The sequence below is a fragment of the Globicephala melas genome, chromosome 18 (genome assembly GCF_963455315.2).
Source record: "Globicephala melas chromosome 18, mGloMel1.2, whole genome shotgun sequence".
Lineage (NCBI taxonomy): Eukaryota > Metazoa > Chordata > Mammalia > Artiodactyla > Delphinidae > Globicephala > Globicephala melas.
In genome coordinates this window covers 31,927,797-31,942,373 of record NC_083331.1, presented here as the reverse complement: position 1 = coordinate 31,942,373, position 14,577 = coordinate 31,927,797, and the positions used below count along the sequence as shown (strand labels likewise).

The following is a 14,577-nucleotide window of genomic DNA, read 5'->3' as shown; positions in this document are numbered from 1 at the left end:
GACCTAAATGAAATGCAGAACTAAGCCTTGCTAATAACTGAGTGATGGGCATTTCAGGCACAGAAGAAGTAGGAAATAAGTATTAATGCTAATGAAATTGTTGTCTATTTATATTTTTTAGCTTATTCTTAACCTCTGTGTGTTTATTTTATTTATTTTTTTTCCAATTCAGCAAGTATTTATTTTAAAATTTTTAGAAATTTATTTACTTTTAAAATTAGTTAATTAATTTTAATTGAAGTATAGTTGATATACAAAATTATATGTTACAGGTGTACAATATACTGATTCACAATTTTTAAAGGTTATATTCCATTTATAGTTATAAAATATTGGCTATATTTTCTGTTATGCAATATATCCTTTTAGCTTATTTTATACCTAATAATTTGTACCTCTTAATACTCTACCCCTATATTGCCCCTCCCCACTTCCCTCTCCTCACTGGTAACCCCTAGTTTGTTCTCCATATCTGTGTCTGCTAATGAAATAGTTGTCTATTTATATTTTTTAGCTTATTCTTAACCTCTGCATGTTTATTTTAAATCTACCTTACTCTTTTGAATATTATTTAGTTTAGTCTGTCTAAGATGACTTGTTTGTTGAGAATAATTACTTTAATGTTTCATAATGTGCACAGTGCTTGCTTATCACAGTGATAAGTTTTATGTTTCTTTCTTCCTTACTGTAGAAAATCAGAAGTTGCAGTTGACAGAAGGGTCACATTCACACTACAGTATCAATTGCAGCTCCACAAGGACTGCAGTCACCAAGGAGCTTAATTATAATCTAGACACTCACACGTCTACCGAGAGGATCAAGGCAGCTGAGAAGAAGGAAGCCTGTAATGTAGAAAGCAACAGAAAAAAGGAAATGGAACTTCTTGGCTCTGTTTCTAAAAACGAATCCATTCCCGAAGTTGAAGCCCTGCTGGCAAGATTACGAGCTTTATAAATTAAAGTGGTAAAAATGATTAAGCCAAATATAAAGCCATGCTCTAAGCTATACCACTTGAAAAAATTGCTTCTTATATAAGTGACTTTATATGGTTTTAATTTATGATATATATTAGAAAAATAAAACTCAATACATGATTGTAGTGGTTTTCCTATGTACTTGAGGTCTTGGCTTATTCAAGATTGTAATGGGCTTTAATGCTTTTTTTGTCTCCTGGTGTTCATGTGTTCTGTATTTGGTGGTTGAATTTTCATATAATGCTTTAGAGAGCAGGTAGGTGGCCATGTGTTCAGCAGTGTGTCCTTAAGAAAATACCATCTTCCCAAGTCACCGTAATTTTTACTTTAGTATTTTCCAACATTAATGAACATCAAATCATCAACCTCAAGTCTTGCTACATACCCCATGTATATTTCGTTTATGGTATTTATATAGGCCCAGGTTTCTCTTTAATTGGGATCTGTATGCTATCAGCGTAGCACGGAAAACATAAAACTGAATATAACATCTATGAGGAAATGATTGGTAAGCTCATTATCATCATTGTTGAATTCATGTTAATTAGACCCTGTAGGAGACTATACAGCAATTGAACACAGTTCCAAAAATGATAAATAGGAATATATGCTCTCTTTGCAAAATGTACATGCCTTTGTATAAAGTGGGTGCACACAGTATTACAGTGCTGTGGAAACTCTTAGCCGGGAGAGCATTCCCCCCGCGCCACCCCGCCCCCCCACCCAGTAATTATGACTCTAGGATCGAATTGCCATTTTGAAACTTCCCAAGTAAGGAATTTTTTTAATTTCTGTGAACAAACTAGAAATTGCAGATTCTCTGATGTGACAATCAATAACTTTAACAAAGATCTGAAGTGTTTCAAGGAAAGCTTTCCTATGCAAATGTTGCAATTTTTCCTCACTGGGGGCATAAAATTAACTCTGTTAATTCTATATCAAAGAAAATAAACTTGTTACTTGCACTAAATGAAAATAATTGCTTCTGTTTTTTTTATTACCATGTTCCATGGATTAGCTGGAAACAGACTGTGCTCTGCAGTCTATCTAAGCATCTCTTCTGCTTTATGACGTACAATAAGCAAGTGACTGTTCTTTTACCTCCAGTTAAAAAGCAGTTACATGGAACTAGTCTGCGAGGTCCACTGCCTTTTATTTCCATGTTTAAGTTGTCACCTCCTTTCAACTCCAAGTTAATAAAGTTAATTAATTAGAACTCTGAGCCAGGCCCTGGTTATAGACATTGGGGAACAGAGTGTTATCCACAGCCAAGGTGGGAATAAGTTGTTCTCATCTGTATTGCTGAAATGTGCATTTTGCCCTCCAGTTGCAATTCCTGTTTTCCTGAGAGCAAATCTTAAAAATCAGGAAAGGTGAAGGACATTTAAGCAGATGGAAGACCTAACCACAAGGAAAGAAGTTAAATGAAGGAATTCTGACTGTTCTTAACATAATTTTGCAAAGACTTGGGATTTTCAGAAATAAAACTGAAATTCAACCCAGTAGTTTGGACACACCAGATGGCAGGTAAATACTGTCAACTTAGGGCCGGGGAGCAGACACAGGGGAGAAGCAGCCTGGCCAGTAAAGGGAAGTGATGATGACACAACCTCCCAGGGGCAGAGGAAGGCAGGGAAGTCCCGAAACTGAGCAATCAGCCCCCAGAGCATCTGTCTGCAGAGGCTGAAGGACAACCTTCAGGCGAGGGCCAGTAGCCGGGAACTGTACACACCTGTACTGCCTCGCCCTCTCTGAGGGAGCCTTTTCTGAACAGGCCTGAATAGGAGGCCTATAGCTATGAGGAGGAAAACACAAAACAAAGAGTTGACAGAGTTAAGAGCCAACCAAGAAACATTGGTTTCTGTTGCAGATATTTCTTTCAACAATAGACGGGGGTTATAATTAGGGTTTTAAAATTCATAATATTCCTTTAGTCAACTACAGATGGAAACTGTAGAGATGACCTTTAATTTGAAGGCGGACATTGCGGTACAAGGGTGTGTTTCTGAGCAAACAGATTTTGTTCATTTGAATTAGTGGATAAAAGGCACACTGGTCGGTGCCTTGATGAGGGTGTTCCATCCAGGCTAGTGACAAGCCCCGAATAGATTCCCTTCCCCTTTCTCTCACATCAGGGGAGAGAATTTGACAAGAACACAGACCACTAAGTGATCACTGAGTGGTCCAAAAGCAAAGACTTGTTGCTAACAAGTTTCCCAATCAAATATTTAAAGTAATTTAAAAATAAGGGGGCAATCTAATCATATATGCATGTATGTGCTTTTGTTAACATACTTGAATAGTTAAACAAAATGTGCCAAACACCTAGTGTTTATATGAGGAAGTAAACATTTCAGTAATTTATATGAAAAAAATTCTGCTAAATCTAGAAAATGCAATTATTTATACCAAGTAACTCCAAAACTCTTTTAGTTGTTACCATACAACTAAAACCATTATTCAAAAACAGGAGTTATTAATGACTTCAAAATGTTAGTTTAGCCGCAAATGATTATTTCCTGGGTGATTCGTTCTCATTTTAAAGTATCATAATCCAATGTAGATCTGAGTTTACTAGTTAGAAACTAAATCTATAATGTACATATCTGTGCTACATTTCATCTTATTAATTAAACTTTCATTTATAGATAAACGGGTGCACTGGGAGCATATTTGGTGATTAGTTTTGTGACAACCTTTTGTACAGAATGTAACTTTTTGAAAGTTGTAGGTCCTAATATAAACTGCTAATATGAATGAAAATTTTTAAAAGTGGCATTCATTGTCTTTTTCTTCATATTAAAAATTTTGAGATCCAGGAATTGTAGCTGGCAGTGACCCGGTCCTCATTTTTGTCTGGTGAATTGTTGAATGGTAGCTGTTACCTGCCCTTGCCAGGCATGACTGTTCTTAAAATACGTCCTAGGGCCAAACTGTTCAACCATTTTGCTCAAGAGCTACTGTTTAGCAAAACACGTGGCGCTGCCAAAGAACCACAGAGACTGGATGGCATTTCAGTACTGAATCCAAATCTCCCTATAAAATGAAAATAATGGAACCTTAAACCATAAAAATTCATTATTTCTAAATAGACCATTGACTTCTTTGTGTGTGTGTGGTACGCAGGCCTCTCTCACTGTCGTGGCCTCTCCCGTTGTGGAGCACAGGCTCCAGACGCGCAGGCTCAGCGGCCATGGCTCAGGGGCACAGCCGCTCCACGGTGTGTGGGATCTTCCCAGACCAAGGTACGAACCCATGTACCCTGCATCGGCAGGCAGACTCTCAACCACTGCGCCACTAGGGAAGCCCAGACCATTGCCTTTTAAAATAGGTATGAAGGAAGAGGTTACAGCTAGGGTGGGGATGGGGTTTGAGTTAGAATGAAAGTTAGCTGTGCCCCTAATTAGGGTTTGGCTGTGGTAGGCTCTTCGACTCCTACTCACCTAGTTAGAGTTGAGTGTCACATTTGTCTGCAACCATACTCTCCCTTCAGCATCTCCAAGAGACAAGAACTTAAAAGGAATCTTAATTTATTTCAGGAAACCTTAAAATGATAGATTTTTTTCCCCTCTACTATCCATTTTGAAACTCCAACCATTGGATAAAAAATGTTTTGAAAATTCCAGAAATTGCCTCCTTCCAATGACTATCACTAACATGCTCCAGGTTCTGGCAGATCTATGTTGTTATACATTTTTTAAGCTATTTGAAATATAATTTTTTTAAAGGGATTCTGTTGATGAAATTAGAAGCCGAATTTTTGGATTATCACTTCAGGACTGCCTATTCATTTTCTTTTACAACAGCCTTTTAACATATTTTAGTAAGTCTATTATTTACCTTAGTTTTTTTTTTAATTGTATCTGAAGTTTGAGACTTTACATTTTTTCTTGGCATTTTTATTCCATGTTATGTTTGGATTAAAAACCTATTTATAAAAATTTCTCCTTTTTCCTTGCTTTCTAACTATGCGTTATTAAATATTTATTTTAAACATGAATCTCCAATGACAATCTAATGTTAATATTTTATATATAATCTGACTGGGTGTGATTGATGGTCAAACATTAAGATGCCAGAATAAATTAATTAAACAGATTGAATCAAGCATTCTGATGAATTATTTCTTGAGAGGGGGACCAAGTGCTCAGATGGGTATATTCCAGTTAATTTTTCCCCAAAGTATCTGTTTTCACAGGCATAGCTGATCCTGGTGGAACAGGTCTATCTTTGCATAAAAGAACAAATATTTATGGTATATTAACCATAAATATTTAATAACATGCATATTTAATTTAATATACTTAATAACATGTATAAAGGCAAATTATTGTTGTACAGATATATTAATAATATGGATATTTTTATTTACATGCTTTGTCATAATTTTAAAGTTCAATATGTGTAAAGCATTCTCTGTTAAAATATATCACAATCTGGCAACAAAATTTAGACATCATTATTAAAGTATCCGACCTCTGAGGGAAGGTTGATTTTTAAATGAAGTATTTCTTCCCTTCCCTTCTATCAGGCACAGATGGCCCTTTCCATGCAAAACCAAGCAGTTGCCTAATAAAAACAAACAAGTGCCTCTCCAGCCTGAAAAAAAACGGCATTTCTTTGGAGGGTCTCATCTTGACTCCTTTCCTTTCCTTAATGACCTAACAAGGGCCATTCTGCTGATTGTGAGAGCCGTGACTGACATCCCACACCTGTGGCCCACCCAGAGCGTCAGAGTCCAATTTGGGGTAATAAATAAAATCTTGTCGTACTATTCTAGGATGTTTGGCAAGGACAAGAATTAAGGCACTTTTATAACTCCCCAAGGAATCTGGTGATATTTCTAACATGATCTCACACATCATTCTGTCCTGCCTGACCTTCCTTGTATCACCCTCCTGAATTATAGCTTGTATCCGTTACCCTCCCCTCCTTCCACAGCCTCTCCCCCAAATAAAGGAGTGCTGACCCGAAGACAACATCTGATTTTTTTTTTTTAACTTTATAAGAAAGTCAGTTAAAATGTCCTGGAACTCACTCCATATGTTTTCTGCAGAACATTTACTGCCCCCATTCGATTAAATGTATGTCTCACATTATGAAATGAATACTGAAGGTCTCTTAGAGATTAAAGAAGTGTCCAGAGTGTCCACCGAGAAGTGTCCAGCAGCTTCATGCCTTAGTAACTTCTGGGGTCTCGGGATGTTATAGGAAACATGTATTCACCAAGTTCACCAATGTACCACCCACTTTTTCAACGATTAGTTCCTTTATCCTGACAGTCACTTGGAAGTGTTGCCTCTCAGGCACTTTCTCATGATTCCACTTCGGGAGTTTTTTGATATGTTGTAATAGCTCTCCTCATACTCTACAGAGAAGCTTAACAGCTTCCGTCTGATGAGCCGGAGGAGAACACACTTACGTAAGAACAGGCACACTTCAAGGACACTGTTAAGCATAAAGATATTAGTGGCTCATGGGAACGGCAGCCATGCCTGTGGAGACCAGATGCCCTGTTCAGGAGGGTGACCTCGGTCAGGATGACCGTTCTCTGGGCATGCCCCAGGTACAGCATGAGGAAGGTAAGTTTGATTTTGATAAGCCCCAGTGTTCCTGAGAAGCTGGGCTTCTGCCATCCTTATGGCTTCTCCTCCTCTATACTTGAACCTCCTTTGAGTTCTTTAAAGTGTATAGTAACAGCAGTGTTACCCTTCGTTGAGGGCATATGCATTTTACATCTGACCTGTAAGGGTTGAAGGTCTACTGATGGAGAACTGAGAAGCAACAAAATGAGGGAATCTACGCCCACACATTGAATGGAACGCTGCATCCCAACTTCCCCTTGTTTCAGTCTGAATAGCATTGTCGCCACCTTCTTGTCTTCAAGGGGAGCCAATTCCCCTTTAATGCTGTGGTCAAAACATGGACAAGAGTCCCTTTCCTCCATCCTCCTGAAGAGTTGAGACAAGATAGGATTTTGAAAACACTTCACAGAGCTCTGAGTAGAAAAGCAGAGGGATAGATTGAGGCAGGAAGAAACAGAAAGGCATCCAAGTGAATAAGCAATAGTTATCCTCCACAGCAAACACATACCCCACCCCGTGCCATTTTGAGGAGAAGCTGGCTGGTGGGCACAGTCCTCTGGTAGGACAGCACATGAGGGAGGGGTCTAGTGGCCATTTCTTAGGAACAACCCAGCCCTCTTACAGCTTTGGATATCCTACAGAATGGCAACCAGACTCATTCCCAGAATTATGGCTCACATACCCATTGGGATTGTCGGCATTTTGGCCTTCCCTAAAGCTCAGAAACAAGACACCATGCCTTGCCTGAACTATATATACAGACTCTGGGTTGACTGACATCTTTGTTGATTTGGGTTTGGGATGGTGCACTGACTGGAGGGTGTGGGTGGGAACAGAGGCCATGCACACATGTGGGGAGTTAGGAGGAGGGCAGAATAGGTCACCGAGATCAGAAGAGATTTGCTGAGCAGTGCTAGAAGGGAGGTCTCCACGGTGAGGGCTGGAAGCAATACTGACGCACAGTGTGTCTGTGTTCAGAGCACGGGAGGACTCAGAGGACAGGCCAGCTGCCTTCAAATCCTTCAAAGATTAGTATGGAAAAGATAATGAATGTATCCTGTGTGTCACCAGAGGATAGAGCAGGGGCCAACAGCCTATATGGGAAAGTATTTTAACCATAGAGCCGCCCAGTGAGAGGCTGTCCTTCAAGGTTATGAAGTCATCGAGACTTAAAATTCAAACAAGTCCTTATGAGGGACATTGGAGGTCACCTAATTCAAACCCCTTATTCTTCATCTGAGGGATGAACGGACTTGCTCCCCCATCGGAGCCCCTGTCTCCTTGCTCTTTGTACTCCCCGCCCTTATTACACAGCCTCCTTCACCAACTTACTTCAGCAAGCAAAGGCCAGTCTCTGTTTGATTGGGACGTAATGAAGGAATCTATTACTCAGGTAGAAGGTTAGCATATATGAGCCCTGGAGGATTTTATCACTCTCAGAATTTGTGTTCTGTGACTTCATGAAATCATAAGTGGGCACCCTAGCCTTGGGCTTATCACCTTCGCTCCATCACACACTCCGCTTTGCTTATCTGAGGGTCATGATAACTGTCCTGGTTTATTCATGTACCTGCACCAGGTCTTGCAACTGAAATAAATCAGCCCTATCCTAGAAAGAAGGGGTCTGGAAAGGCAAAAAGCCTAGTGGGAAAGCATAGCTGCTAAAGATCTGGGCTGGTGTGCTGCCTCGGTCTAAGCAATAGAGCAACTCATTCCCAGCATGTGGAAAACATTAATGTGGGCTAAGCACAGTTCCAAGCATGTTATGTGTCTTATCTCACTTTATGTGTGTAACACCCTCATGAAGAAGAGTTGCTTTTGGAGCCCATTTTACCAGTGAATGAGTAGAGAAGTTAAATAATTTATCCATGGTCATCAGCCAGTAAGGATTGAACTCATAATTAAAATCTAAGCATTCAAAAACTCCAGACCCTGTGATCTTAAGCTATACTGGCTCCTTTTGCGATTCTAAAATGCCTTCTAGAAAAACAGTGGAGATGTAAGAATCAAACACCCTGCCTGCTCCATGTTTTGCAGACAGTTTTGTAGTTGCCCTTAGGGATGACTCACCACTCAGCTTCATTATTTTGTTTCAAAATGCTATGATTTCCCAGAATCTCCTATACCTATATATCAAAGATGAAAATAGATAATTTTATAAAATATTTTCTCATTTGAATTCCTGTCATCAGTGCTTCTCTTTGAGTACAGTATTGTCAAATAATCACACATAAGGTGACTAAGTTTAAACATGAACATTTGCTGCCATTGTTGGTCAAAGACAGAAATGTTGGGTCCTCTGAGGTTAGTTGACTTTGCAGACACTGCTCCCACTAGGAATGCTTTTCCTGCACAGATGAACAGCTTGTCAAGCCCTCCGTGTTTTGAAGACTCGTGAGATTTCTGTTAGTATGGTATGTACAAAAGATGAGTTCTTCGCAAACCGTTAGCCTCTCAGCAAAATAAAAATGTACATCATTTTTGTTTTTCCCTTGGCTTCCCTTTTTCTTTCTGAATTTAGGGAGAAATGGAAGTACAATACATAAGCTGTAACTTTGATAAGACTTATTTTTTGCCAAAACAATCACTTTGTTTAAAATAGGCCTTTTAATAATATCTAGAAAATTGAGTACATTCGAGCTTGGGGTTTTTGAAAAAATAAATTCAGAATGTGTGAAGTTTTTAAAGTTTTCAGTTCAGTCATCAAGGTATTTCTCATACCTTCGATTAGTAGTAAGCTGTGCATTTTGGATTAGCATTTTTTGAGAGGTTTCTGAATTCCATTATTTGGATGAGCAGCAATTTATGTTCCAATCATACTGAAGGTAAGAGATTTATTGTACATGAACTGAACTGGGTATTGGCCTCCCATATGTATGCTTTTTCCATTCTCTAGTCAGCAATACTAGCAAATAAATAATTGAATTTTTAAAAGACAACTTAAATGAAAAGCAAACTTGCCTGTTATTACTAAAACATTCCAGTATAAAGTTTCTATCTGTCTATCCTTTTTGTTCCCAAATTTAATCCTTTAAAGTTAAGAGTTGCTGACATTATCCTTACACACAAATCTAGTGGCATACGTCTCCAGTATCTGACTTGCTTACAGAAAACAAGCTCTATGTTTTGTTAATTACCGTATCTTCAGTGTCCTGCATGATACCATAAAGCTTAATAAAATTTACTTCAACTGTGTTGCAAATAATTAATGAACAATTCATTTAATGAAAGAAAACTGAAGGATCTGTTAGAGAATGATATTGGTTTATTCTTGGACAACTCTGACCGTTTTGCTAAAGTCCAGCTGTGCATATAAAATATTAATTAGATGCAAGAGCCAATCATAAGCTGTTCAGATATCAGTCCTTACTATAAACCCACTCATTCAGTAATGCCAGGGAGTCTGCTAAAAACTGGGGATATAAGGCTCAAGAAACAGAGCCTCTGCCATTGAGGAGTGTATAAGTCACCAAGGAAGACAGAGTAAGTGTGCATGGTCTAGGAAACAGGCTTTAGGACAATGGGAGGCTAACTGTGTTGATGGGGGGTCAGGGAAGCTCTCCTGGGTAGTGACTTAATTCACGTGGAGAGAATGGTAAACTAGGCAGGCAGAGAGAGCTCCAGGTAGAGGGAACAATATAGACAGAGGCCCTGAAGATGGAAACAGCATGAAATTTTCATTTGGGGACACAAAATAAGTCTGAGGTTGAGCGGCAGGTAACCAAGCCAGCATCCTACTTTGTCTATAACAACACACAGACATATATTTTTCTTGAACCATTAGAATTTTTTTTTTAATTTGACAGGAGGTTGTATAAATTTTGTTAAGCCACCTACAAAAGGAAAATAACTAACAATTACTCATGGTATCAAACATCCTAAGTTTTATTTCATCTTCATAAAAGCAAAATCTAACTAAATTAGGAGGCTTCAAATTTTTAATTTTACATGCATCAAGATTTATATTTGAGGTATTCCAAGGTGAACATCTGTTACTATATTAATTATGGCAAAAATTAGCCTGTACTAAATTATCTTGGTATTTAAGGCAAGCATATCACCTTCCTACCTGATATATTTTCAGTATATGCTTTCCTGTGTTTATTTTAGAAAATAACCATAGCGTTTGAGATTGTCTGTCACTCTAATTTTTTTTTAATTTATTTATTTAATTCATTTATTACTTTTGGCTGTGTTGGGTCTTCGTTGCTGCACACGGGCTTTCTCTAGTTGTGGCAAGTGGGGGCTACTCTTTGTTGCAGTGCACGGGCTTCTCATTGCGGTGGCTTCTCTTGTTGCAGAGCACAGGATCTAGGCACACAGGCTTCAGTAGTTGTGGCGCACGGGCTCTAGATCGCGGGCTCGGCAGTTGTGGCGCCTGGGCTTAGTTGCTCCGTGGCATGTGGGATCTTCCCAGACCAGGGCTCGAACCTGTGTCCCCTGCATTGGCAGGCGGATTCTTAATCACTGCGCCACCAGGGAAGCCCTGTCACTCTAATTTTTAACACTACTGGTACATGCCATTAGATCACCCACATCACTGTGGGACATACATTCTTTAGAAATGATGGGGAGAAAAATAAGAATATGTAGAAATAAGCATCTTGTCTGATTTTTCAGAGAACTGAAAAAAATTTTTTTTTTTTTTTCCACAGATGCATACTTTTCTGACAAATGTTAACAGTGGTGTTTTATCTAAGATCCATGCAGACAAGATTGTATCCACTAGGGAGCTTCCCAAAGATAGTCATTTATGAACAATAGAGCAACAATGCACAAATCAGCCAACTAATTTATGCTTCATCAATTTTACACACCCAGAAAGCATGAAACTTTAATATGATCTCACCAAAGTCAAATAAACCGAACAGAAGCTACCAAAACAGGCCTGGCGCTTTTATCTAAACAAGCTCTGTCACGCGGCCTTGGAGAGCACAGTGTGTTCTGAAAGGGCAGGCCAGCCTTGCTCCTACACGCATGTTCTACTAGACGGCAGAGAACTATAGAGGACGCTCAGAGCAAAGTGTCTGGGAACCCAAGCTGATTAATGTGTAGCTTTATTTCACTTCAGGGTAAAGCACTAGAGGGAAAAAAAGACCATAAGCTCATCTGACAGCTGTAAAGGTCACAAAGGAAATGATTGTAGGAAACATGAAGTTGTCAGCGAGGCCGGGACCCCGCACTCGGAATGCGAGGCAGAGCCTCCAGGAGTGAGTTGCCAGGCGGGCTGCCAGCCAGTGAGGGCTCGAAGACAATTGAAAAGGGCAACAGAAAAATGAGCCCCCTAGAACCCCAAATTCTAGTTCGTGGCCCTCTTCCCCAGTAAGTGAAATGAAGCGAGTTGTCTGACGCTAGGATTCTCAGCTCCTAGGTCTTCAGTGCGGTCAGTGTATTGTAAGTGTCTGACAGTAAGCTTTTGACTGCTGGGCATCCGTTTCACAACCATCCACCTCAAATTAACATATTGCCAGCTACACAAGTATGGAAGGAATCAGGCCGCCCCACCCATGAAGTTCTCCTTTGAGAAAGCCCTGCGTAACTAGATAACTGACCACTTAGGGGACCCTGTTTCTCTCTTCCTGTGCTCTTATGTTTTAAATTTGCCAATAGAGTGAACCCCTGACACCCTAGACACCCTACCTTTGGACCCTAATGAAGTCAGCCCCCAGGTCCACATTCCTTCCCTCTCACTCTGTGCCGTGTACCCACCAGGACTTGTGAGTAATAAATCTTATTCCTCAATTTCCCTGACGATGTGTTACTAGAGGGCATCCTGCAGTCATAAGGACCACAGAGGCTGGTCCAGCCACCACATTGGCCCTGGTGGCAGAGGGGAGCGTTCCCTGGGGCTCACTACAAGTCCTGTGGACATTCCTAGCTGAGAACACTGCTAGCATCAGACTGGGACCAAACAGAAAAGGTGGATATCTTCTAATCTCCTGCTCTCACTGGCTCATGGAAATCAGCTTGACACAGACCTGAGGGTCACTGAGAGCTAGAAATGGTAGTGCTAGTTAATCCCCATCATTCCCTGTTGCAGAGCAAGAATTTGGACAGAGTCACAGCCATCAGAGGGCTAAGACAGGCGCTTCCACCGGTTTGCTTTTTGTCTGCAGACAAGGAAATACCCTGTTCCTTTATTTCTCTAAGTCTTCAGGCAAACAACCTGAAGAGGTACCTGTCCTCAAAGATCATATAAAGATGGACAAATGAGCCTTACACAACCTCACTTTTAGGACCTCCGTAGAATGAGAGTTCTGGGGAAAATGGAAATAAACTGAACAATTCCCAGCCCCTTCTGTCAGTGGCCTGGAGCATTAGCCTCCGAAACTGGTAACTAAGAATTACAGCTGACATTGGTAGAGATCAAAGCCTCACCCTCAATTTCTGGGCCTTGCACTTCCCTAAAACCTTCCCAATTCATTTAGTTAAGGGCTGTGGGTCTGTTGGAGAACTAAGAGCTTCTTCCTAAAAAGTGGAAAGAGCATAGAAAAGAATCATCTGATCAATACCATCCCACAAAGCTCACATATCAGTATGATAGGGACAAAAAAATTAATGTGGAAGAATTCACTCACACACTCTTTCCTACCAACCAGCATCCCTTTGCTTGGATATTTCCACGGAGATCAGGGAGCTGAGTGAGGGGTGGATATTTGGGGAATCTGTAGAATAGGGTAGCAGGATTTACACTGAAGAGAACAGAGAGGGATGAGCAAAAGGCAGCAGAGGATAGAGGAGGAAAATGTAGAGATTTCCACAGTGAGAGGTGCTTTTGCAGCCACTGTAGGTATCTGGTGAAGATGGAGGGTGAAGAGGCGTCAGAAGGCATTTTTCTGTGTGTACCATGTTTGAAGCCCTGCAGCGCTCCTTCCTAAAGACCTTTAAGAAATATCCATATGATTTCTCAAGGCATCCGGTGTCAGATTTGTGGGATGTGTATAAACGGCTCAGCTATACTTGGATAACATCTGAGACAGCCTCAAGAAGAGCCATCAAAACAGGAGACGACTCTTCTGAAATTCCTGCATCCCGTTCCAGAACAGCCCATGTCGTTTAGTTTCTGTTATAATTCTAGTTTTAAACCTTTTGTTTCCTGTAAATATATGACTTGTTGCTGCTATTTTTGCACTCTCAGAACTGCGGCTTCAGCTTCCAGATCACATTTCCATCCGTAATTGTAACAAACCAAATGGTTCTAGTGGAAAATACCGCTCTGCTTAACTTTTGGCATCTGAGATGTACCCCACAGAGTGTGCCTCTGTACCACACTGAGTGAAAAGACGAACAGTTCCGCACCCAGGAGATCAAATTAACTAATGAGGTAAATCTGACATTCATGGGTGAAACACCACACAGTGTTTAAGAATTCATCTGAAAAGAACTTTAGAGAAAATCATTAGAGAACGAAGTTTCATTCTCAGGCTATTAGGAGCAACTCTTGAGAATGTGCCACTCGTTGAGTTAGGGTAGGAAGACAGTGCAAACAAAGAGACCCGAAGACTCCGGGCTCAAGACGCTGGCAGTTCACGTCCTGCTCCCCTCACAACCCAGAGCGGTTAAGGGCTGGCCTGCAGGTGGGGCGGGATGCCCCACAAGTCTTTCAGAGCCCAGGCTGGCAGTGGCTTTGACACTTCAGCATCTGGCTCTGGGGTTGCTGCGGGTGAGGAGGTGGGGAGAGTGGGGGGCAGGCAGCTTAAGGAGAAAAAGACCATGAAGGAGGGGACACCGGAGGTTTTCCTGGCCAGGCCTGGGAGTAGCGGACACCATTTGTGTTCACGTCCCAGTGACGAGAAGCGAATCACCTCACTACAGGGAAAGCTTAGAACTGTACCGCGGCTGTGCGCCCAAAGGAGGGGAGAAGAGTGGGAAAACGGATGATCTCCACCACAGCCGCTTCCCTGATCTTCCCTTCTGCCTTTAGGGATATTATTTCCTGGAGAAATTTATTTGTATTTAATATGAACAGCTAGTTATTTGTATAAAGGAAGGGGAAGAATCATGACTCCTGGCCCAAG

At 40.7% G+C, this 14,577-nt stretch overlaps 1 protein-coding gene across 4 annotated transcripts in view; it reads left to right on the top strand.

Moving 5' to 3' along the window:
* Positions 1 to 1,955, top strand: part of DIAPH3 (diaphanous related formin 3) — a 547,054-nt gene extending 545,099 nt beyond the window's left edge. For all 4 annotated transcript variants that reach the window (XM_060287828.1, XM_060287826.1, XM_030830361.2 and 1 more), the window contains one exon: positions 692 to 1,955. In XM_060287828.1, coding sequence (XP_060143811.1) covers positions 692 to 954 — 263 coding nt within the window. In that variant the 3' untranslated portion in view covers positions 955 to 1,955. The remainder of the gene's footprint in view (positions 1 to 691) is intronic.
* Positions 1,956 to 14,577: the final 12,622 nt, after the last annotated feature.